This window comes from Mirounga angustirostris, unplaced genomic scaffold, assembly GCF_029215605.1.
Source record: "Mirounga angustirostris isolate CCGP_5_RB_7025 unplaced genomic scaffold, mMirAng1.0.hap1 SCAF_2, whole genome shotgun sequence".
NCBI classification, from domain to species: Eukaryota; Metazoa; Chordata; class Mammalia; order Carnivora; family Phocidae; genus Mirounga; species Mirounga angustirostris.
This window is the reverse complement of record NW_026991710.1, coordinates 39,984,592-40,009,835: the sequence shown is the minus strand read 5'-3', so window position 1 is coordinate 40,009,835 and position 25,244 is coordinate 39,984,592. Positions and strand designations below refer to the sequence as shown.

At 40.5% G+C, this 25,244-nt stretch overlaps 1 protein-coding gene across 2 annotated transcripts in view; it reads left to right on the top strand.

The window, feature by feature from the left end:
- The window catches only part of TXK (TXK tyrosine kinase), a 45,589-nt gene extending 20,830 nt beyond the window's left edge, over positions 1–24,759 (top strand). The window contains exons 8-14 of one of the 2 annotated variants that reach the window (XM_045881189.2): positions 7,043–7,117; positions 9,560–9,731; positions 13,076–13,292; positions 15,460–15,524; positions 18,230–18,348; positions 19,826–19,983; positions 22,398–24,759. In XM_045881189.2, the coding sequence (XP_045737145.1) occupies positions 7,043–7,117; positions 9,560–9,731; positions 13,076–13,292; positions 15,460–15,524; positions 18,230–18,348; positions 19,826–19,983; positions 22,398–22,466 (875 nt within the window). In that variant the 3' untranslated portion in view covers positions 22,467–24,759. The remainder of the gene's footprint in view (positions 1–7,042; positions 7,118–9,559; positions 9,732–13,075; positions 13,293–15,459; positions 15,525–18,229; positions 18,349–19,825; positions 19,984–22,397) is intronic. The other variant, XM_064584450.1, reaches the window with a different exon arrangement.
- Positions 24,760–25,244: the final 485 nt, after the last annotated feature.

Below are 25,244 nucleotides of genomic sequence, written 5' to 3'. Positions count from 1 at the left end.
ATGTAATCATCAATGCATTTGTTCTTGAAATTTACATAGGGCTAAGTGTAATGGCATTTCAAGTGCCCTCGATAATCATGCCCCCATAAATTTACTCTCTACTTCAGTCGTATAGAAAATTACCCTTAAATATCTCATTCTCTGTTCTTTCTGTTTGGAGAACACAAAAAGTTGTATAGGACACAGCCTTTCGCAGTTAAAATTTGACTTAAATAAAGCAGAAGCATTATTTAACCCCCTTCTTCAGGTGTTGTTTGCAATAGTTGCTAATTTTGCAAACTTATTATCTATGGAAAGATACAAGATTCCAGAAAGTTCCACCACAATTATAGTCACAGCTCTGGCTTTAGCCCTCCCCCAACCTCTCCTGGACCACCTTGAACCCATAGGGGAATCTTCTTACCTCAATATTATAGAATTTGGAACCCCTTGTAACTTTTCATATTATTTTGATTTCTTGCCATTATTTTAGATTTCTCTCATGAAAAGTTGTGTTGACAAAAAAAAAAAATCCTTTTGGAAAGTGGCCACTTTTCCATTATACTGGTCTATATGTCAAGAGTAAATCCAAGGAAGTTTTTATCCATTTATGGGATGAGTCCACATGGATATTCCAGATGGTCTCTGGGAGTTTGGTTAGAGAGGAAGTAGCGGTGAGTCTGAGTGGGACCAGAGAGGACATATTCATGTGTAGAGACAGAAACCCTTAGAATCAGGAGATCAGTTCTGAGTTTTTTTCTTTATAGTCCTCTTTTCCTTCCCTTTAGAAAAAATTTGAGAAACAGAGTGGTTATGCTGGTGTGGTTAAAAAAAATACTAAGGTAGATCAGGATGTGCTGACATGAAGAGATGTTAGTGGTAAGTTGTTTAGTAAAGAGAAAAAAAGTACAAAACAGTATATGAGAATATAGTCCCACTTTTGTAAACAAAAATACATACATATGAGTGCATAGAAAAATTCTGTTAAAGTTTAGGTAAGAATTTTTAAACTGAAAAGATTATAACAGACTACAAACTTAATGTTTACTTTTGGGGAATGACACTGGGGGTAAGGGAAGCTTTTATTTTCTGCCTGTTGAGATTGCTTAGGGTTTGATACTTTTGTTACAATATACATAAATTATTCTTATAATGCATAAAAGATCACTTTTAAAAAGAAAAAACTGGATCCGGGGCTCCTGGGTGGCTCAGTCATTTAAGCATCTGCCTTCAGCTCAGGTAATGATCCTTGGGTCCTGGGATCCAGTCTGATGTCGGGCTCCCTGCTTAGCAGCAAGCTTGCTTCTCCCTCTCCCTCTGCTGCTCCCCCTGCTCCCTCTGTCTGTCAAATAAATAAATAAAATCTTTAAAAAAAAGAAAAAACTGATTCAAACAAAACAACAACAACAAAAAAGAAAAACTTCCAACTATAGCTGCTATTTATTAGGGAGAAAAGAAAGTACAAAAGATATAACAAGAAAGAAGGATGCTAAGAGGAAGGGAAGGGGACCCAGAAATAGCGATATTTATTGAAGACTTACTTTGGGCCAGACCCTGTTCTGAGTGCTTTTATGTATATTTATTTATTTAATTTTCAGAATGATCCTATGAAGTAGGTGCTGTTGGTATCTCCATCCTACAGATGAAGCAACTGAGACATGAGTGGTACTCATGATTACACAGTTAATAAGTGTTTGTGCTGAGATTTGAACTCGAGGAATGTTTGAGACCTATTTAGAGCCATTGAACCCACTGGCTCTGGCGTCTGCACTCAATGACTGCTATAGCCTCCAGAAAGAGACAGATCAGATCATCGGAGAGTACTTTGGAGGGTCCAGTTTCAGAGGACGCTGTGAATCAGAGCCCATGACTATCTTGCCTACTTTTTGACTTCTGGTCAATTTAGTTCATGACACTTCATCTCTTTCCCAGAAGTAAGGACAATGCCAAGAGAGTGACAGACTTCTTTCTGTCAGAAAGATAGACTATCATTAAACCCCTGGTAGTATATCATAGAATAATAAATAAATCACAGAATAAAAATGTTTAGCAAATAAGAACTTTGAAAATTAGAAGACAATGTTAGGGTCTTAAAGAAATTCCTTGTTATGTTCTTTATTGGGATCATGTGTTACAGAGTCCCAACTCGATGAGGGCTCTAACCTCAACTAGGTCTTCTGAGTCATTGGTAAGTATCCTTTCCTGTTCTCTCTTCAAACTTCTACCATTCTCCTCAAGACCCCTTTTCCAGTATTATCCACTGCCCTCTCAGCAAACCTCTAGCTGTCTACTTCATTAAGAAAACTGAAGCCCCCTGACATGAGCTCACTCAATCTTGTCCTCCTGCTGCCAAGCTCTCATCCTCACCTCACTCCTTCCAGTACTGGTAAGGCTGAGCCTATGCTCCTGTTCCCTCCACTCCTCTCCTGCTTGGACCATCCACCATCCACTCTTCTTTCCTCTCCTATATCTAGTCCATTTCTTCTTACCTTCTCCCTTAACCCTGCAAACATCCTTAAGAATCTCTTATTCAAAAAGCCAAAAAACAAAGCCCTCCCTTGGTCCATTCTTCCTTTAGACATTGCTCTTCCAAGTCACACTTTTGGAAAAATGTGTCCACATCCATTATCTCCACTTGGTCCATTTTCCATTTGCTTTTTAGGTGTCTGCAATCTGGCTTCTGCCTCCATTGCCCTGTGTTTTACCAGTGACCCCCATAGTGACCTATAGGGTCATGCTTTTAGTTCTTATATTTTCAAGTCCTCTCTGCTATATTTGACATGTCACCCCTTGAAACTCCCTGCTTTCCAGATGTTTTGACACTGCCTTTTCTTGTGCTTGAATTCAGATCATTCCTTAAAGTTCTTCCCAATGGGTCTTACTTCTACTCTTCCCTTAAACATTGGTGTTCTGCAGGGATTTGTCCCCAGTCACTTCTCTCCTCACCCTAGGCATTTCCCTTTGCAGAATTCTTCTGCCTGGTAGTCCCAGGCACTTGCAATCCCAAGGCCCTGAGCTTCAGTGATGATATGGAACTCTTCATCTTAACCACTGCTTTCTCTCCAAACCTACTCTTCTTCCTGTTGTCCATTTCAGATAATAGGGTCATCATCCTGCCAATTACAGGGGCTGGAAACATAGAGGAGTCACAAGAGATGATTCTATTCTCGTTAATGGATAACTTCTTTCCTCCTCCTCCTCCCCCTCTGTCTCCTCTCCCTCCCCTCCCCCACCCTTCCCCTCCCTCCCTTTCTTCCTTTTTTCCTTCTCCCTCCTCCTCCTTCCCCTCCTCCCCCTCCCCCTTCTCTTCTTCCCCTCCTCCTCCTCCTTCTTCTTCTTCTCTTCGGTTACTGGAAAACTTTCTTCTATTGAAGTGTATTTGCCATACAATAGTATATTTAGGTATATAGCATAGTGATTCAACATTTATGTACATTACAAAGTAATCACCACAATAAATCTAGCTACCATCTGTCACCATACAAAGTTGTTACATATTATTAACACATGCCATACATTGTGTCTCCTACAAAAATTTGTACCTTTTAATCCCCTTTCCCTATTTTGCCTATCCTACCACCCCCCACACTCACTTTAGCAACCACCAGATTGTTCTGTTTTTATGAGTATGTTTCAGTTTTGTTTTGTTTGCTTTGTTTTTTTAGATTCCACATATAAATGAATTCATACAGTATTTGTCTTTCTCTCTCTGATTTTTTCACTTAGTATAATACCACCTAGGTCCATCCATGTTGTTGTAAATGGCAAGATTTTATTCTTTCTTATGGCTGAAGAATATTTCATTATTCCAGCCATATATTCTTTATCCATTCATCTATCAGTGGACACTTAGGTTGCTTCTGCATTTTGCCTGTTTAAATAATGCTGCAATAAACATAGGGGTGCATATATCTTTTCAAATTAGTGTTTTTTATTTCTTTGGAGAAATACCCAGAAGAAGAATTGCTGGATTGTATGGTAGTTTTATTTTTAGTTTTCTTGAGGAACCTCCACACTGTTTTCCATGGTGGCCACACCATTTTGCATTCCCACCAACAGTGCTCGAGGGTTCTCTTTACTCTGCATCCTCGCCGACACTTGTCTGATTGATACTAGCCATTCTGACGGGTGTGAGGTGATATCTCATTGTGTATTTGATTTGCATTTCCCTGATGATGAGTGATGCTGAGCATCTTTTCATGTGTCTGTTGACCATCTGTATGTCTTCTTTGGGGAAATGTCTATTTGGGTCCTCTGCCCATTTTTTAAAAATTGGATTGTTTGGTCTTTTTTTGATATTGAGTTGTATGAATTCTTTATATATATTGGATATTAGCTCCTTTTTGGTCATAGCATCTGTAAATACCTTCTCCCATTCAAGTAGGTTGCCTTTTTGTTTTGTTGATAGTTTCCTTCACTGTGCAAAAACTTTTTAGTTTGATGTAGTCCCATTTGTCTATTTTTGTTTTTGTTGGCCTTGCCTGAGGAGATAGATGAAAAAAATATTGCTTAGACTGATGTCCAAGAGCTTACTACATATGGTTTCTTCTAGGAGTTTGATGTTTTCTAGTGTTACATTTAAGTCTTTTTTTTTTTTTTTTTTAATTCATGAGAGAGACAGAGCGAGAGAGAAAGGCAGAGGGAGAAGCAGGCTCCCAAGGAGCAGGGAGCCCGATGTGGGACTCGATCCCAGGACCCCGAGATCATGACCTGAGCTGAAGGCAGATGCTTAACCATCTGAGCCACCCAGGCGCCCTTACATTTAAGTCTTTAATCCATTTTGAGTTTGTGTGTGTGTGTGTGTGTTGTGTAAAAAAGTGGTCCACTTTCATTCTTTTGCATATAGTTGTCCAGTTTTCCCAGCACCATTTATTGAAGAGAACATCAATGGGGATCTTTTCACCATTGTATGTGTTTGCCTTCTTTGTCAAAGATTAATTGACCAGATAAGCTTGGGTTTATTTCTGGACTTTCTATTCTGTTCCATTGATCTATGTGTCTGTTTTTGTGCCAGTACCATACTGTTTTAATTATTATAGCTTTGTAGTATAGTTTGAAATCAGGGAGTGTTATACCTCCAGCTTTGTTTTTTCTCTCTCAAGACTGCTTTGGTTATTCAGGGCCTTTTGCAATTCCATACAAATTTTAATGCTATTTGTTCTACAACTTCTGGTTAATTATCAAGTGCAATGAATTTCATATCCTAAGTGTGTCTCATATAGGTTCTTGCCTCTCTTTGTCTTCTAGTGCTGCTCTAATCATTGTTCACTTGGACAACTGTAATGGCCTCTTAACTGGTCTTGTCGTCAATGTTGACTTCCCCTCAATCCATCCTCTATGCTGATGTCAGAATGATCTACCAAAAATGTAAATCTGACCATGCCACTCCCTTATTTGGGAACTTTCAATGGCTCCTTCTCACCTGCAGCATGATGTAATGTTCCCTAACATGGCTTACAAGGCCCATCATAACCAGAATATTACCTACCTCTCAAGTGTAATTTCTTGCCTCTTCTATCTCTCACCTTTTGTCAAGTAGCCCATCCTGCTTCATACCTCTAGGTATCATCTCATGCTGTTCCCTCTGCCTGGAGTGTTTTTCATAGATCCTCTTCATGGCTTAACTCCACTTGCCATATTCATCTCAGGCATCATTTCTTTTCAGAAGACTTCTTCAAATCCAAAAATGTGTGAGGTGCTGTGTCCTGGAGCATCTTGTGTATCTCTAGCACAGGATTTATTCCTCATATATTGGAATTGCCTTTCTCTGCCTGTCTTCCCTCACTGAGATTGAGCCCCTGAGTACAGAGTCCTCACCTTATTCATCTTTGGTCCTCCAGAATCTTTGAGATCTACCTAGAAGAGTGTCTTGCACACAATAGGCACTTAATGATGCTTCCTTCTCTTCTTATACTGGCCACGTTTCTTTCTGTCTTCCAGCCTTTGCACATGCTGTTCCATCTGCCCAGAATGCTCTTCCTCCTGATCTTTGTAAGGTGGCTCCTTATCAGTTGATGTCAGCATAGCTGTCATCTTGTCAGAGAGGCCTTCCCGAGCACCCACTCAATAGAAGCTGTATTGTATCTACTCTGCTTACCACTCATCATCTTCTGTTTTTTCTTGGGTGTGCATGTACTTGTTTATTTTCTCTTCCCCCACTAAACTGTAAGCTCTACGGGAGCAGGGACCATCACTGGCTTACTCACTGCTTCACTGATGTCTCCCACCATCTGGATGGTGCTTGGCACAAAGCAGGCCCCAAATAAACATTAGTCGAGGAAATAAATAACAAAGGCTTGTTGAACTAAATTGAAATTGATGGAACAGAATACTACATGTTGACCCAATCAAAAGAAGTCTCATTTATGCTACCATGTTATTAAAGAAAAAAGGAAAAGAAAAAAAAAACTACTCTCAAAAAGTGGAGTCAGGAAATGAGTACACTTAAACACTGTTGGTGGTTGAATGAATTAGTACAGTTTTTCTATATGTGCTTTGATCAAGAAATCACATTTTGGAATTTATCCTAAGGCAATAATTTGAGAGGTACCTAAAAATTTATGTTCAAAAACATAATAGTGGCATCTTAGAAGTAACTTTCAGCTCTATTTATAGTCACTGCCATATATCAATGACATATTGAGTGTGAAAAGCTTTTGGCAAGACATTTACTTTTCTGTGAAACATATTGGGTGTGTATATGCTTTCATGAACATATACAGAGATTTTTGCAGAGGTGTTCACCAGAATAATAACAGTGCATCTCTGGCTACTAAGATTTAGTGAGATCTTTACTTTGTCTTTAAATTTTCTTAGATTTTAAAATATGTTTCCACCCTGAGACAAATAATACATTATATGTTAATAATAAAAAAAAAATTAAGAAGGTGTGTCCCATGAGCAAATATTATTGTATGAAAAATGGGGAAAATAAGTAAATAGGCTAATGGAGAATACTTTCCCACCTAATTTACTTGAAGACTGGCATCGTCGTCTAATACATTGTTTTTTTTCTTTTATGTCAGTAAGTAGGCTTGAAATGCCAATTTCTGTCTCTCCCCAGGCCTCATGACCCGTCTCCGCTACCCAGTTGGACTGATGGGCAGCTGTTTGCCAGCCACAGCTGGTTTTAGCTATGGTAATGTATGCGCATCACCCAAGTACAATATCAAATCCAGAAAAGAATCTACTCCACGTTCTCTCTACGTTCTTTAAATTCTTAGCTTTTCTGAGATGTCTAGATAGGTTTCCTTTCAAAGTTTAAATCTCTCTTCTGAGATACTTAAATTTATGCATCTCACAAGAGCAATTTGAACTTTGGAAAGAAATGTTTCAATTTTACTTCAAATTTCATTATACATTACACAGGCATTCTTTTGATAAATTATAATTCTTTTTATTTGGCTGTTTGAGCTGTTGCTCTCCGGGTACAAGGGTGGCTGGGAAATGACTGTTCTCCAAGAGAACCTGCTAAAAAGAGCTGCCCAGATTGTCCTCTTCACCTTTTTAAAATACAACCCGTAGAAAGTTTAATTTGAACTATTTTCTAGCAGATGTGTACTTGCAAATCTGTGAGAATAAAGAAGAGCCAAAGAATTCTGTTTTGTAATTTGGTGACACTTTATTCCCTTAAATTTCTCTCATTAGTGAGAAACAGAAAATACTGAAAAAATGATCATATAATTATATAGTGTATCAGATAACCAGGACTCGGGGTCTCTATTTTAATTAGGATGGGAGAATGATTCAGGGTATTATGGATCCTGGGTTATTACTCTGCCCTTAATACAATATATATAATAAAAGTTCTGCCATTAGCTGTTTATTTAAGTTAAGCATAGTCCTGTTTAATTTTTTAAAAATAAACTCAATTTTTTAACATGTAGAACAGTGCACAACTCATAACTCTATAGCTCAATTAGTTTTGCCTGGTTTTGACGATTTAATATAAATAGAATAAGACACCATGCATTTGTATCTGGCTTCTCCTTCTTCACCCGTGGTGTTGGGTGTGGTTGGTCCATCTCCATTGTGGTATAGTGCGACATTGCATGACTGTACCACAGTTGATTTACCCATCCTCTGTTAGATGGCCAGTTGGGTTGAAACCAATTGTTATCTCATAAATAACATCATTATGGACATTCTTGCATGTCTTTTGATGAAGTTCAGTACACATGTAAGCTCCAGCAGTGTTGGATATATCCTTAAAAGTAGAATTGCTCGGCCATAGAGTATGTATGTACACACTCAGATTTCGTTCGTTTTCTAAAAAGCTTATGCCAAATTACGCCTCAATCAATAGCGTAGGGGCATTCTAGCTGCTCCACACCTTTGCCAATATTTAGTAGTCTCGTGTATTCTTTTCTTTGGTTTTCACTTTAGGCAATCTGCTGTGTGTAGTAGTGATATCTAATCGTGGTTTAAATGTGCATTTCCCTGATGACTGATTATTTTGATCAACTTTTTATAGCTTGAGTGGCCATTTGCGTATTCTCTTTTGTGAAAGATACTCTGTTTAGGTTTTTTAACCCTTAAAAATATAGTTATCTGCCTTTTTCTAGTTGATTTTTCATATTCTGAAATAGGCATTCTTTACTGGTTACATGTTTTAGAGATATCTTCTCCCAATCTGTGGCTTACCTTTTCCCTCTCTTAAACGGGTGCAATTGATAAAGAGGATTTTTATGAAGTGTAATTTGTCAATATTTTCCTTTAGGGTTATATTCTGTTGAATAAATTTATGCCAATATCAAAGTCATAAATATATTCTCCCGTGTTACTTTTAAAACGTACCCTGCTATTGGGAGGGGGAGCACTTTGCAAAGCTGGTATAAGGGTCATCAGCCTCTACAATTCTTTTAACTGCATTATTCTAAAGTTCCAGCAGATGGCGGTGTTGCTATGCAAAAGGAGGTACTGGAAAGGAAAGATTGGATCCTTCCCAAGTGTTTTCAAGAGGGTTATTTTAAAAACAGTTATTTTTTCCTCACTTGGCTTCTATGGAAGTGAAATATACCATCACACAAATTTCAATTCAAACGTACACTTAGATATATGTGAGTTAGAATCCTAGCAGTGCATGTATTTATTAGGTGAATTTGTTAGACTCTTCCCTAGGAGAAGACACCAAGGCAGAAAAGCCCTTTAGGGGTGGGAGTGAGCAGAGGAGTGATATAGGGGGCGAGGTGGGGGACCAAATGTTCTGTGCCTCACAAGTTTACTCAGCAGGACAAAAATAGATGGGGACATACATATTCTTGGGGCCAGGTATAGTTTTGGTAGCTTTGGTTCAGAAAGGCAAAATGTTGCCTTTTAACTTGGGTCTCTCTGGAAAGAGAAAGTGTTTTGATATCCGTAATTCCTCTCCAAGCAAGTCAAGTTTGTATGTTTAAATTTGAGTTCTGGAATTACACATGTAAATGACCATGAGAGTATTAAAAATGGTTACGGTTCTGCTCCCCTCACTGATAAAATTTTTAACCTCTTTGTGAAAGAATAGAGTAGGTCTAGATAATTCCTGAATCTCTTCTAGCTAAAATTTTTCCCTACTTGTAACATGGATGTTTTACTTTTCTAGAAAAGTGGGAGATAGATCCTGCTGAGTTGGCTTTTGTAAAGGAGATTGGAAGCGGTCAGTTTGGGGTGGTCCATTTAGGTGAATGGCGAGCGCACATCCAGGTAGCTATCAAGGCCATCAGCGAAGGCTCCATGTCCGAAGAGGATTTCATCGAAGAGGCTAAAGTGATGATGTGAGTATACGCATACAACACCAGATACACAGCATACAACATTCTGGTGTCATGGAAAGAACATGGATTTTGGAGTAGTCACACTTGGGTTTATGTCACAACTCTGCCCAAGCTAGTTGTGTGACCTGGGCAAATTACTTGACCCCTGCGTGACCTGGGGTGAGTTTTTTTACCTTTCCAAGCCTCAATTTTTTCACTCATAAAATGGAGATAACAATACTTTATTCATTGCATCAGTGTGTGAATTACATGAAGAAATCCATGGAAGTGACAAGCATGTATGTTCTTTACATGGTTTTCTTCCTTCCTTTTCTTTCCTTTCCTTTCCTTTCCTTTCTTCTTTCCTTTCTTTTCTTTCTTTCTTTCTTTCTTTCTTTCTTTCTTTCTCTCTTTCTTTCTCTCTCTCTTTCTTTCTTTCTTTCTTTCTTTCTTTCTTTCTTTCTTTCTTTCTTTCTTTCTTTCTTTCTTTTCCTTTCCTTTCCTTTCCTTTCCTTTCCTTTCCTTTCCTTTCCTTTCCTTTCCTTTCCTTTCCTTTCCTTTCCTTTCCTTTCCTTTCCTTTTTTCTTTTCTTTCTTTTCCCGGAAGCAAAAAATGTTGATTTTATTTAAATAGTCATATACGGATAAAGTATTTGCTTTCAGAGAATTTAAGAACCCAGAGCTCTAATAGAAGTGACTCCTGTGGCCTGTCGGATGCCGTTCCTATGGGATCACATCTGTGATTTCCCAGATCAGCATTTGACTCCGTTGAATATGTGGTTGTGGTTTATGTCTGTAATCTGGGCTGGATCCGGACAAGCCAAATCAAATCCATTGACTTTCTTTAAGTCTTTGTTCAACACTTACTTACAGGAGCAGCAATGTGGTGAAAAACAAAAACCCTAGATGGCATTACCTAGATTCTGTTATCCAAAGCAATTTAGTTCTGCTCTAAATGTCAGACGTCAACTGAACAAACAAACAGACAAACCAACCAAAAAACCAGAAGTGATTAACTGGACCCATTCTCCTTTAATGGCAGAGCAGTGCTGTCTCTGAGGGCTCTCATCCCTACCCCAAGTGTCCTATCAAAATGTTCTTCCCATCCAGTTACAATTAAGTGAATTTCAAGGGAAGTTATGATAAACACAATTTTCCAGTGATATCCAAAGCTGATCGTGTGCCCCTGGGTGACCTCAGGCATATATCTGTCTGGTCTGTATTCCCTGATACGACCTGCCTCGGACCCTAGTTTTCCTACATCTAAAGGAGAGACACAACATTATATTGCTGTGTTGATTCAATAGGTATCATAAGAATGACTGGGAGACATTTAGTTCAGGGAAAGTTGAAGCCGTAGAAACTCCTATGGAACAAGAAAGAATTACAGATGTCCAATGTCATGACAAGAGGATTCTTGAAAGCTTCAAGCCTTATTGGGCATTTCAGGTCAAGGTTTCTGGGGATGATATTTTGAGGACTGTGGAAGATGTGCAGAGTGTGAGAAATACCAATGGCTCCTGGAAGTTTACAGAGGCAGGAATGAAGCTCATGGCTTATTTTTAAGTCAGTTCAGATGGTTTGAACATAGTCTATTTTTTCCTGATTTTTTTGAAAGTGAGGCAGAAAAATTTCCTTCTGAAATCCTGTTGCAAACCCATTCATCTTTACAAAATTGCATAGCTGACACACATTGAGCTCTATCTGCCAAGCATACACAGCTTGGTAATACTGTATTACCTCCTTTTTGTTAAGTGTGTAGTTTAAGTGTCACCTCCTCCAGGAAGTCTTCCCTACCATGTTTAATCAGCAGACTGACTCCCACGTGGTTTCTGTTGTATCACCTGTGTTAGTTCCATCAACATACTTGTCACTGCTCTGGTGATATTCCTAAGCAAACGCAGTGTGATGTTTGAATTCTCAGATGTTTATGTGTGGGTCTCAGCCTGGTGGTTTTCTCATGGCAAGTCAATATTCCATTTTAAGAGTGACTTTCCTGCCGTTATTCTGCATACATATAAATGGCATCCCTTAACTGAAAAATACACTTTATAAATGAGAAAGATAAATCAGACAAAATATACATATACAGGATATGTATCTACAGATTAAAATCATGTAGAGATCCTCTGAACGCCTCTTTCCCACTACCTGGTAGTGGCTTTGCATGCTAATCATATGGTAATATGTCAATCACTCATATACATTATTTTAAGGTAAATAATCTCCCTGAGTCATTGACTTTATTTTGCCTCTGTGAATGAAAACTGGTAACATTTCAAGTTACTTTTTATTTTTATTTTTATTTTTTTAAGATTTTATTTATTTGAGAGCGAGAATGAGAGAAAGAGAGAGCATGAGAGGGGGAGGGTCAGAGGGAGAAGCAGACTCCCTGCCAAGCAGGGAGCCCGATGCGGGACTTGATCCCGGGACTCCAGGATCATGACCTGAGCCGAAAGCAGTCGCTTAACCGACTGAGCCACCCAGGCGCCCTCAAGTTACTTTTGACTAGCAGAGAAGTTGGCTTATTTTACGTCTTCTAAAATTACAAACATTATCTTGAATTTTGTTTTCCATGGTGCCTACTTGGCATAACAGGCCTTTAGGGATTGAATACTATGCTCCAGAAGAAACAATAAACTTCTGAAGTTTAGAGGACTAAAGAGTTCTGTGTGTATTTTAATAGGCAACATTCAAAGACATGTGTGTGTGTGTTATTGTGTGTGTGTATGTGTGTGTGTGATTGCTAAATACAGAGCAGGGTTTCAAGTTGGCAAGTGTTTTTCAGTCTCCAACTTTACCTAAAATTTCTTTTTTAATGCCTTTTTAGAAAAAAATTTAAAGATTTTATTTATTTATTCATGAGAGACAGAGAGAGGGGGAAGCAGAGGCAGAGGGAGAAGCAGGCTCGCTGTTGCAGGACTCGATCCCAGGACCCTGGGATCATGACCTGAGCCGAAGGCAGACACTTAACCGACTGAGCAACCCAGGCGCCCTATTTTTTTTTTTTAATAATTTTTCTTTCTTTCTTTTTTTAATGCATCAATCATGGTTTCCTCCTCGAACTGTTGTCTGAGCAGCTTCAGTTAGGAAAGCTGAAACTCAAGAGGAAAAGCAGAAAAAACCAAACCTACGTAACATTCTGCGTCTGCAGTGACTTGGGGAGTACTGCTTGAACTCCTGACCCCACTTATGCAGCACGTACACTGGAAAGGAAACTGTTCTACTTTCTCTGTGGTTGGGTTCGCTTTTCTCATATCTTGATGTTGACAATTACGTAGAGTTGGTGCATATCACCGATTGAATCTCAGCACTCTCAAGGGCAAAAATGAATCTGCTCACTGGTGTGTGTTTTTTCTTGAACAGGAGATTGTCTCATCCCAGGCTGGTCCAGCTCTATGGAGTGTGCATCCAGCAGAAGCCACTGTATATTGTGACCGAGTTTATGGAGAACGGCTGCCTGCTGAACTATCTCAGAGACAGAAGGGGGACGCTTACGAACGAGATGCTGCTGAGCATGTGCCAGGATACCTGTGAAGGGATGGAGTATCTGGAGAGGAACTGCTTCATCCATAGGGATTTAGTAAGTAGGATGTAAGCTGGCTGATTATTCTAGGCATTATAGTCAGAAGAATATGACAATTGAGGACTCACTATTTTTTTTAAAGATTTTATTTATTTATTTGTCAGGCAGAGAGAGAGGGAACACAAGTGGGGTGGGGGAGAGGCAGAGGCAGAGGGAGAAGCAGGCTCCCCGCGGAGCAGGGAGCCCGATGCGGGGCCCGATCCCAGGACCCTGGGATCATGACCTGAGCCCAAGGCAGACGCTTAATGACTGAGCCACCCAGCATCCCGAGGACTTTCACTATTTTAAATAAAATACCTTTGGCTTAATTTCTAAACCCTTTCCTATTGTAATTGTCTGGGAAAGGCAGCTTTATTTTTAATTGCCCCCTGATGCTGTAGCCAAGTGAGGCATTACTCTAAATATGCCTTCAACTGATTAACTACCATGCCCATCAACTAACCAGAACTATTTTACTTTTCTTTCCTCTCGCCTTCCCTCCCTTCTGCCATTACTTCCACTTTTCTTCCTTTCAACCAATAATCAAATACGTGACAAGGGCCAGTATAGGCCAAGCGCTCTGCCGGGCACTGGACAGACAGTGGTGAAGATCAGGCTCCGGGGGCTCCCCCCGCCCCCATGTGGGGGTGTTTTTAGTTATAACAGTATCACAGTAGTGTTACCTCCTCACTGAGGAGGACTAGAAATGTTAATTCATTCTGTGCTGGAATGCTCCGAACATTACATCCTAAGAAAAAAAATTAACGCTTGTCTTGCCCCAAATGCCCCAGGGAGTTCAATGGGCAGCCACGATTCAGAAGTACCACTCTGGAGGTGGACAGCCTGGGTTGAAATGTGGCCTTTGTTTCTCACTAGCTGTGTGATGTTGGGCAAGCTAGTTAACTAGGACATGGTATGAATTACACTACCTTTCTTCTGTGGGCTTGTTGGGAAGATTACATGAATTAATATGGGTAAGCACTTACAATTGCTCTTGGCATATAGAAGAGCTCAGCTCTGCTCTCCCATAGCAATAGCCCTTCCATAGCCGTTTAGACCACTGTTCTGTCTCCCTCAAGGCATGTCCCCCAGTCCCCAGCATGTAGTAGGAACACATTTTTGAAGGGATGAATATGATATCTATTCCACTGAACTTACTTTCCTAGTCTCTGCAGGTCAGTCTTTCCTGACAGGGTTAGAATTCAAAACTTCCTTGGGTGATGGTTCTGGTCATTCTCTTTGCTCCAAGTGGCTTTTCTCAGATCCCCCTGTTTCTTCCTTGATTGCTTTCTTTTGTGTTCTATTTTATTCATCTTTATGCCATTTAAAATCTATCGGCTAAGCATGAGTCTTTTCCTTGTCAAGGGCTTAACTTGTGGTTTGGCTTGGGGATCCTTGCTAGTATTTGTCAAAATCTTCTAAACTGGCTCCTTCTGGCTTACCATTTTAAGTTCCTTGTTTTTGTTTTGGGACTAACTGAAGCACCTATCAGCTTAGAAGAGAACAAAATCTATCAAACTGTTGACTTACATGAGGCTCAATAACCAAATCAATGATTTTCTTTGATGAAGCTCTCCGAAAATGGATTATTTTGGCATCAAATACATGGTCTCTGCATTATTTAAAAATACACACTGTTCTTAATGCCAGGATTCATAGTTTAACGTCTCTTTGATGTAGTCTTCCTAGTTATAAAAAATACTTGTTGAGAGGGATTAAAAACTTTTAAAGGGAAAAGTATTAAAATTGCTTTTTACTTTTTTTTTTGGTTATTCCTTTTTTCTTTCTTTCTTTTTTTTTTTTAAGATTTTATTTATTTATTTGAGAGAGAGTGAGCGAGAGAGAGCACAAGCCAGGGGGAGAGGAAGAGGGAGAAGCAGACTCCCCACTGAGTAGGGAGCCCGATACGGGGCTCGATCCCAGGACCCCAGGATCATGATCTGAGCCAAAGGCAGACGCCACCACACTGACTGAGCCCACCCAGGCACCCTTTTTGGTTATTTGAAGAATCATTAAAATCCATCATGAGGGCAGATATATTGAATCCTACATAGCATCTATGTGTATTACCAAAAAAATAACGGCTGCTCATAGAAGTAGTGTGGGGCCCCAAGTAAACTAAGGAAAACAAGAGTAGAAACAAAAGAAAGACTATATTCAAATGCGGATTCTTTTCTTTCTATAGGCAGCAAGGAATTGTTTGGTCAGTGCTGCAAGTATAGTGAAAATATCGGACTTTGGAATGACGAGGTATAATATATATAAATATTTTTTGTTTACTCATAAGAGGGAATCTTATATCTCTCTACTAACAATCTGAAGATGTCAACAGCATTGTTTTTTGTTTTTTCCTGGGAGGAGAATGTTGATATTGTTGCTTGGCCTGTTGCCCTGCTTTGAATTTTAGGACATAACCCAATGTTAGCTGTGAGGTAAATGGATACTTCGGACTATTCTTCGGATCTTCTTTCAGGTTATTTTCAGGCATAACTTAAAAATTTTAAAAATGTCTCAAACTACTTGTTATATGCATGAGGTTAAGAAAAAAGCTCTTCTGATATATGTATATTTCTGAAAGATAAAAGGATAAATTTGTTTAGTTCTGACTTTTCCATGTCATTGTCATGCATTTCTATGATCAAGTGCAGTAGTTGACTTTAAGACTACGACTCAAGTGTGGAAAATCTAACCATATTTTCTGCCACTCAATGCCATTGATATATATATATTTTTAAATGTACTAAAATTTAATCATCCATAAAAGCTGTAATTTAATCTGATAGTAAAACACAAGAAGCAATATTAGAGTTGGTTTTGAGCGCCCTTTCCTTCAGGTTGCGAAAAATTCAATGCCCGTGAATTCAGAGTTTCTCTCTGACTCGCTTCAGGGTCAGATTCAGTGTTTCATGGGGCCACGTCCTGGAGAGGGCATGTCTGGTCCTTGGTGTTAACCACTGACAACTGGTATCCTTGCGGCCACCATCGTCCTGTTTTGTCCTTGGCGGAACATCTGCATAGACGGCTGCTGACTCATCCCATTCTGTCTGCAAGATGCTGTCATACAGGCATTCTCCATGATTAGAAAGCCCCTGGACGCCTTGGTGGCTCAGTTGGTTGAGCGACTGCCTTCGGCTCAGGTCATGATCCTGGAGTCCCGGGATCGAGTCCCGCATCGGGCTCCCTGCTCAGCAGGGAGTCTGCTTCTCCCCCTGACCCTCCCCCATCTCGTGCTCTCTCTCTCTCTCTCATTCTCTCTCTCAAATAAATAAATAAAAATCTTTAAAAAAAAAAAAAAGAAAGCCCCTGGAGCTATCTAAGGCCCTATTTACTTGGGAACATCCACAGCTATTTGTTTTTGGGAATCTTTTTGCTTTTCCTGGGGCTTGACCTGGGGAAGAGGCAGAGGCTCTGTTTTGCTCTTGAATCCCAGCAACCCTCAGTGGGGCCTTCTTTCCCTGCCATGTCAGCAGGGCAGTCCTTGTAGAGCACAGGGGACGGGACCCTGCCTCAGTCACCCACTACAGGCTAATACTCCTCCCCTTTCCCTTTGTTCTCTGACACTTCCCAGCTCCAGAGGTTCGTTCGCTAGAGGGATGGATGGTGGGGTGTGGGGGGGGGGAGATTTCACTCTTATTTATGAGCCATTCTCCCCAATATTTTAACAGCTCAGTCCTTCTCCTTCTCTGGAAATCTTAGACTTTTGAAACTCAAAAGCTATGAAAAATGGCTCTTTCTCTTTTGTTTTCTATTAGCTACTCTTTCCCTGAGTAGGATGACTTCTGGCTCAATAAAGCGCTTAAAGGTAGGGTGAGGTAGGGTGCGTGGGAAAAAAAAGAGAGTGTGAGGAAGCACTGATAAATAATTCAAAACTACCATGCTGCACACTCCAGCTGCTACAAGTTAGTCATCATCTCTTCGCTCTTCTCTCCAGATTCCCCTACTTGGATATTCCTGCCTGCAAGCCTCAAAAGAGAGGGAGGGTTTAATATTTTTGTAGTTTTTTTTTTTTTTTAAGATTTTATTTATTTATTTGAGAGAGAGAGAATGAGAGAGAGCACATGAGAGAAGGGAGGGTCAGAGGGAGAAGCAGACTCCCTGCCGAGCAGGAAGCCCGATGCGGGACTCGATCCAAGGATTCCAGGATCATGACCTGAGCCGAAGGCAGTCGCTTAACCAACTGAGCCACCCAGGCGCCCCATATTTTTGTAGTTTTTAAAAGGAACTGGTAGTTATTACTGATTTCATACAGGGCCATTTTAATGCATTGGATATTTTTCACATCAAATGTATTATGTTCAATACTCTTATTTCCCCCTTTCTCTGCCTCACAAAACCCATCTGCATGAAGAAAAAAAATAAGGCATCCAGCTTTGATTTTATTCTTTGCCATATATACTTATTTTTTAATTTCCTTTTTATAATCTTGGTTGTTAGAGCACTCAGCAAGCTCCCTTGCAAAATTAAGAATTTGTCATAACTGAAATAATCAGTGGGTTCCTGATTCCAATTGGTTTTGGATTGAAGAATTGATCTGGTTTTCTGAGACCCAAATAAACCCAATTGAGGCTTGGTTTAAGGAGGAATCACTATATAGGATACCTTCCCATTTTGGTAACAAGAAGAGAAACTTTGGGGGGTAAAAATAAATGCTTTCTCTTTTAAAAATTTATTTATTTATTTGAGAGGGAGAGATTGAGCAGGTGAGGGGAGGGGCAGAGGGAGAGGGAGAGAGAATCCCCAAGCAGACTCCCTGCTGAGCACGGAGCCTGATGGGGCTTGATCCCAGGACCCTGAGACCATGACCTGAGCCAAAATCAAGAGTCAACTGCTTAACTGATTGAGCCACCCAGGCACCCCTGCTTTTTCTTTTAGAACTTAAGGTAGACTAAGGGGGTTTGAACTAAATGGAACTTGGAAGCAATTAGCACAATGTGCTTTGAATCTAATGACCTTAGGTACGTTTTGGATGATGAATATATCAGTTCTTCTGGAGCCAAGTTCCCAATCAAGTGGTCCCCTCCTGAGGTTTTCCATTTCAACAAGTACAGCAGCAAATCTGACGTCTGGTCATTTGGTGAGTAAATTTGATGTTCATTTGATGGAGATTGATTTAATAAAAGGCCAATCTTTTTTAAGCTTTGATTTCTTAGTATGATGTGGGGTTCTAGAAAGGTCTTCTTGGAACTGTCCTTCTGTCTTAAGTGTTCTAAACACGTCCAGGCTGTCTTTGGCAACCAGTGTCATGCACCTTCTTATATAAGTCTACCTTTTGGATCTTTTCCTTTTCCTGATGAGCATTTGCAGGAAAACCGTAACAGAGAGTCTACTGATCTAGAAAACAAAGGCAGCCACCTTTTTTACACCACAGAGACTTGCAAGGAAAATAGATCTAAGGTGTCACTGAATTTTGAGTGTAATTAATAAACTTCATTTCTAACTACTAAGCAAGACTATTGCATTTATTTCGTTACCTTCAGATTTTGTGGTATTTAGATGTAGGCCTCCTTGGGAACTGTCAATTGGAGTTTATATTGTGTAATGTTCTTCATCGAGAAAGAGATGTTGCAGATCCATGTCCAGTGGAATCTGTTCTTTGAGTCGATTTTCAAAAAGTGGCGGTCAATTTGCAATAAGCTATCTATTCTCTTTCATCCAGACCTCTCTGGATAGCTTCTTGGGTTTGGAGACACCTCTGCACCCTCAGAAGGGTGTGAATTTTATTGTCCACGTAAGGTGAAACTTGTATCATTGATCCCTTTAGTTCTCCACTGACTTTTGGTAGTTTTGGCAGGTGACATTTTACACTCTCCAGGAGAGCAGTCAAGTTGTGAGACTAACAGATAGCAACACAGGGATCTCATCAAGTAGGTGCAGAACAATTAGAATATCTGAGTTTTACCTGACTACTTGTCTCTATCTCCCACTGGACAGTGAGCTGCTTGAGCCCATGGACTGGTTTCTAGAGTCTTCTGGCTCTAGCATATGCCCTGCCTCTAATCAATGCATAATACATACTCTTAGAATAAGTGAATAATTAAATGAAGTTCAGATGGGAGCCTTGAAGGAGTTTCACTAATCAACCAATCAATGATTATAGAACACCTACTCACGTACCAAGCCCCTGCTAAATATTCTGCTCTACCCAGCAGTCTCATCTTTCAGTGGGCAGAAGGAACTCGTGCCTTCTGCGGGCTGGCAAACTCTTGGCCACACAATTCTGTCACATTCTATGGGGTGGCAGAGAGGCTTGTTGATTTCAGGGTGTGAAGACAGGAACATACTTAGAAATGAAAAATGATGGCAGCGTTTTCTTTCAATCGGGAGGCGGTCAAGACCAGTGGAAAAGAAAGGCATTGTTTTCACTTGGAATATTGTCAGATTACAGGCCTGTTCGAAAACGAAGACGCACACGGGCTGATACCTAGACAGAACTGTTCTCATTCTGGACCGATTATAACACAGAGGCCGGAAGAGGAAAAAAAGGCCTTGTAGTTTCAAAGAGTTCTTTCAGTTTCAAGTAACCTCTTGTTTACATGCATTTCGTGTTGTAGGAGTTTTGATGTGGGAAGTTTTCACGGAAGGAAAAATGCCGTTTGAAAATAAGTCAAATTTGCAGGTTGTGGAAGCCATTTCTAGAGGCTTCCGGCTGTACCGGCCTCCACTGGCGCCGATGGCCGTCTACGAGGTCATGTACGGCTGCTGGCACGAGGTGAGTGTCCCTTACTCTCCTGGGAGGTGGGCAGTCCCAGCATCAGAGCACAGGCCTGAGTGTGACAAACATTACCCCCCAGGACTCCATGGGGGTGGGGGTGGGGGTGGAGGGGGTGGAGGAGTCTCTTTCTTGATAAGGATCCCTAAGAGCAGGAAGTGCTATTTCTGTCTGAAACTCCCACTACGAGGTCGAGGTCGTCAACCAATTTTGTTTTTAACGATGGCCTCTTACCTGAGGAATTCAGCGCCTTTTTCAGGTCTTCTTTGTCTGAGATTGGTTCTTGCAGAAACTCTTGTGGTGACTAGAGCCTCAGGGGTGAGATGTTTCACTCCCTTTGAGAACTGGTGGGTGGAAACTAAGGGTAGAAACAGGTTTGGTAAATGCTGACATGGAAAGAGAAGGATGTTGTTTGTATTTACTTCATTCTACTATAATTTGTCTTGCTTCTCCAAGGCTAACAGTAATGGATTTCATCTCTTTTTGGCACTCAAGATTCCTGATAGATTAGGAATAAAGGCAGAAAGTGTGTCAGGAACTTGTACTCAGGAAATTCCCTTTGGGGGGAGGGCAGGGGTCAGTCCAGTTTTTCTTTTTCTCGAGATGCCACGCTTCAAAATAAAGCCAGACATGTCCTGTCTTTTCTGGGCACAGACTCAGTGCACCTCTCCCCTTCATATCAGACTCCCCTGTGACTTTTGACAGCTTTCTCTTTCCAGCTGACAGTGTCCGTCCAGAAAAACCACAGCTGGATGAGGAGTTTCCTCCTGGCTGAAAAAGAAGTCGCTTGATTCTCAATCCACAAACACTGAAAAACTCAATATTTCAAGAGCAGTGTAGTTGTTCACATTCCAGAGAAGTATTAATTTTATAAAGATCCTTGATGTATGAAAATATTTTACATATGATGAACTGCTCTGCAAGGAATTTTGAAAAACAGGCACATGTTAAGTGAGCTGTTAGCAGCAAATGGCTGTCTTAGGAGCTTCCCTGCAGTAACAACGTGGAGAGCTTAGAAATATATGTTGCTTTTGGAACAATAGACATGTACAGTGCATAAAATATAATATTTACTGAGATTTTATTTATCTGTGGAGAGGAAACAGAAAAGGGAACAAATCGGACGCTGGCAGGAGGCCCGAGTAAATGATACCAGTCTCAAATCGTAGCCCGAGCCTTGATTAAAACAGTGTTTTTGGTGATGCTGATTTATTTGTTTGCAAAAGGTGATTTGCCTACAACTTTTTAAGGTAATCTAAACACCCTAAGTGCTTAGGCACCTTTAAATTCAAATGTGATTGTATTATCTCACACACACACACACACACACACTGATATACACATACTGTTTCATAGGCTCTTCTAGCTGCAGAACGACAGCCTTCTCCAAAACCTCCAGAAATTATTCCTGGAACCCCAAGGAGAACTTGAATGTGTGCTTACACACCCTTCTGCTTGGTCCTTTTTATTGATGCCCTCTGTTTATAAAGCACTAAGGGTGGTGTCTCCCCACAAACTCTGCGGCCAGTTATCCTTGTGAGAATGTGGCTACCCCAAGTGGTTCTATTTCCCATGGATTTTATTTTATTATGTTATGTTAATCACCATACATGACATCATTAGTTTTTGATGTAGTGTTCCATGGTTCATTGTTCACATATAGCACCCAGGGCTCCATGCAGAACATGCCCTGTTTATTTCCCATGGATTTTAAAGATGCCAACAGTGTCATCTTTTGTTCTTCATGGAGCCAAAGCCAAACCACATCCCTTGGTGAAATAAGATAAATGTTCCAGTCTTCGTCTCTGTGACCAGGATTTTGTTGACCGAGCCTTAAGGACAGCACAGTGGGTGCTCCAGGACCTGCAAAGACCCTTATGAAAACATTTTGCTTTCTGATTGAAATCCTTCTTTCTACAGGGGATCAAGTCTAGTAAATAACTGGGCAGAGCCTGGGAGCCTGGAACTCTGGATGCCCATTCTCTCCCAGCTCTTCCTTTATCCCATGCATATCAAGTCATCCAAATAAATCTCTAGGGCAACGCTATCCAGTGGAACTTCCTGTGATGATGGAACTGTGTTATGTCTGTGCTATCCAATATGGTGCCTGGCTATTGAAGAATTGGAAAGTGGCTAGTGTGACAAAGAACTGAACTTAAAAATGTATTTAATTTTCATTAATTTAAATTTAAATGGTCTCAGGTGGCTTGTGTTTTCTGGCAGCATTCTCTACTCTTATAATTTCACACTCATGCTTCACTCAACTACCAATCATGCCCGGTGTGTCAGCCCAGATATCTTTCTCTTCTACCTGTGGAGAACCAGCCTGGTTCCAGGTCCCTGCCAGCAAGTTCCAGAGCTGGTATCTGAGTGAGTTTCAGGCTGAGCTGACCATCTCTGTTTCTCTTTTCTAGAAGCCTAAAGGCCGCCCTACATTTGCTGAGCTGCTGCAGGTTCTCACAGAGATTGCAGAAACCTGGTGACTTGAATGGAATGCCAACCCAGAGGATCATCTCGCAAAATTATCACAAAAGGAAATCCTGCGTGGGGTGACTGATGACGAACACCTTCCTTTAGAGTGGCTAACTCTTAGAAACAGTGCAAAGATCACAGGCTTTTCAAACTTTAAAATTTAAGAATATTCTGGAAGTAATTTTTCTACACGGATGTTGGAGAGGGACTTCCAAACTCTCCTTTTTTCTGTACTATTCTTTGTGTCCTGTATGTGAAGAAGGGAAAAATGCTCCATAACCATCTTCATAGTGGCTGCTCTTCATGAGAATAGCCCTGAGAGCCCCTGAGGGTATATGAAAACTTGACCCATTACAGAGCTGAGGAAATTTCTTTTCTGAAGAGGAGTGACATCCTTTACTTCAGGGACTCACTGAAATAAAGAAATTCTGCTAACGCATGGAATAAAGGAGCCTTCTCTGCAGAATTTAATGCTTCTGAGCTGTACAGATCTTTATGGAAAATGCACCTTTACAAACCACATGAATGTGAACATTCTTAAGCTGTCTTTTATAATCTTCCTTATGTTATTTAACAAATTGGTTTTACACATATCTGATTATTTTGGAGACAGTTTCTTGTATTCCAGTTTTTTTTTTTTTTTTTTACGTAGGCACGGAGCCCAACATGGGGCTTGAACTCACGGCCCTGAGATCAAGACCTGAGCTGAAATCAAGAATCCCACGCTTAACCAACTGAGCCACCCAGGTGCCCCACTGTGTTCCAGTTTTAAACACTGTGAAGGCAAAGTTCTTTGAACACGACCTGGTGACATTTCTATTTCCAGTAATATCCATTGTGAGGGTCAGTTCAGAACCTGAATTTCAATGCTAAAATTTCATACTTTGTGTGAAATTGGACAATTTAAGAGACTTTTAAAAAAAATGTGTAATGTACCCATTTTATTTTGTTTTCCTCATAGTGTAAAAGAATGCTTATTGCACAGTTAGGTAAAGAAAAGTTATATGTTTTGAAGATTTTATATCTTTTTTAAGTTAAATTCTTAAAAAATTTTTTTTGATACAACATACAATGTGATATTAGTTTCAGATGTACAACATAGTGATTCAGTATCTCTGTGTGTTACGCTGTGCTCACAATGTAGCTCCCATCTGTCACCATACAATGCTATTACAGTATCATTGACTCTATTCCCTATGCTGTGCTTTTTATCCCCGTGATTTATTTATTCCATAACTGGAAGCCTGTATCTCCCACTCTCCTTCACCCATTTTGTCCATCCCCCTATCCTCTTCCCTATGGAAACCGTCAATTCATTCTCTGTATGTATGGGTCTGCTTTTGTAAGAAGCCTCATTTTGCTGTAGAAAGTACCTCCAGGACCTTTCTAGAAGATGACTTGTTTTTTTCCCTAAGAACAAGAGGAGGCAAAAACAAGATACCCAAATGTTACCTCAAACTCCATTATTTCTGAAGCCCAGGGTTTTGAATTCAAGATAAAATAACCAGGAGTCATAATTAAATCTTAATTTCTCATGCATTGTTTGTAGAAATGATTGGAAATTTATCTTTGTCATTGTGAGTGCTTCACAATTCCCATAGGAGGAAGGGTGTGGCAGAAAGTACAGATGTTATCACCATAAGGTTTCACAATGGGATGCTGTCCCACCCTGCATCATGGTTCTGCATTAGGATTCTCATTAGAATCTAAGCTGCTGGCTGGTAGTAGTTGTGACTTTTAAGTCGTATTTCCCCACTGCCAAAATGACATATCTCAATATCCGTGGTGCTCGGTCAACACGCACTGAAATAATGAGCATCAGGCACGAGAGTGTTCAACTCTGATAATTCGAGTGGTGGTCTCAGAAATATTTGTATGAGACCCTGTGCTGTTTCTGAAACGATCATAACCCTTTTCCTCATGACTATGGGAGGTGAGACAGGCCTCCTACTACTGAGACCCTAGTTCAAGTGAGATATGCCAGAGTTTAGTGCAAGAGGGTATGAGACTATCAAACAGCAAAAGCCAAGACCAGGGGGAAGGTTGATGTTATAACCAACTGAAAAGTTAGGGTCAACTACAGAATCTCTGCCATCAGTGCAAAGCCGGGAGACAGAGTACGGATCAAGAATGAGGCCAGAGGGGCACCTGGGTGGCTCAGTCGTTAAGCGTCTACCTTCAGCTCAGGTCATGATCCCAGGGTCCGGGGATCGAGCCCTGCATCGGGCTCCCTGCTCAGCGGGGAGTCTGCTTCTCCCTCTGACCCTCCCTCTTCTCATGTGCTCTCTCTCTCTCTCTCTGTCATTCTCTCTCTCAAATAAATAAATAAATAAATAAAATCTTAAAAAAAAAAACTATTCTCTGTATAAAAGAAAATATTACCTGAAATTCAGAAATTAAATCATTTTAGTTTCAGTTTCTTTTTGTTCTAATTCAAACAAAATTTATAACATAATTAGTTTAAATTAAAATAGCATATACAGGGCGCCTGGGTGGCTCAGTCGTTAAGCGTCTGCCTTCGGCTCAGGTCATGATCCCAGGGTCTGGGGATTGAGCCCTGCATCGGGCTCCCTGCTCCACGGGAGGCCTGCTTCTCCCTCTCCCACTCCCCCTGCTTGTGTTCCCTCTCTCGCTGTGTCTCTCTCTGTCAAATAAATAAATAAAATCTTTAAAAAACAAAAAAAAGAATGAGGCCAGGGATAAGTCATCGCTAGAGGTCAGATGGCAGCCCCTGGCACGTCTAGGAGCATACGTCGGGGGTGGTAGGCATGCTCTCTTGCCTTGTAATT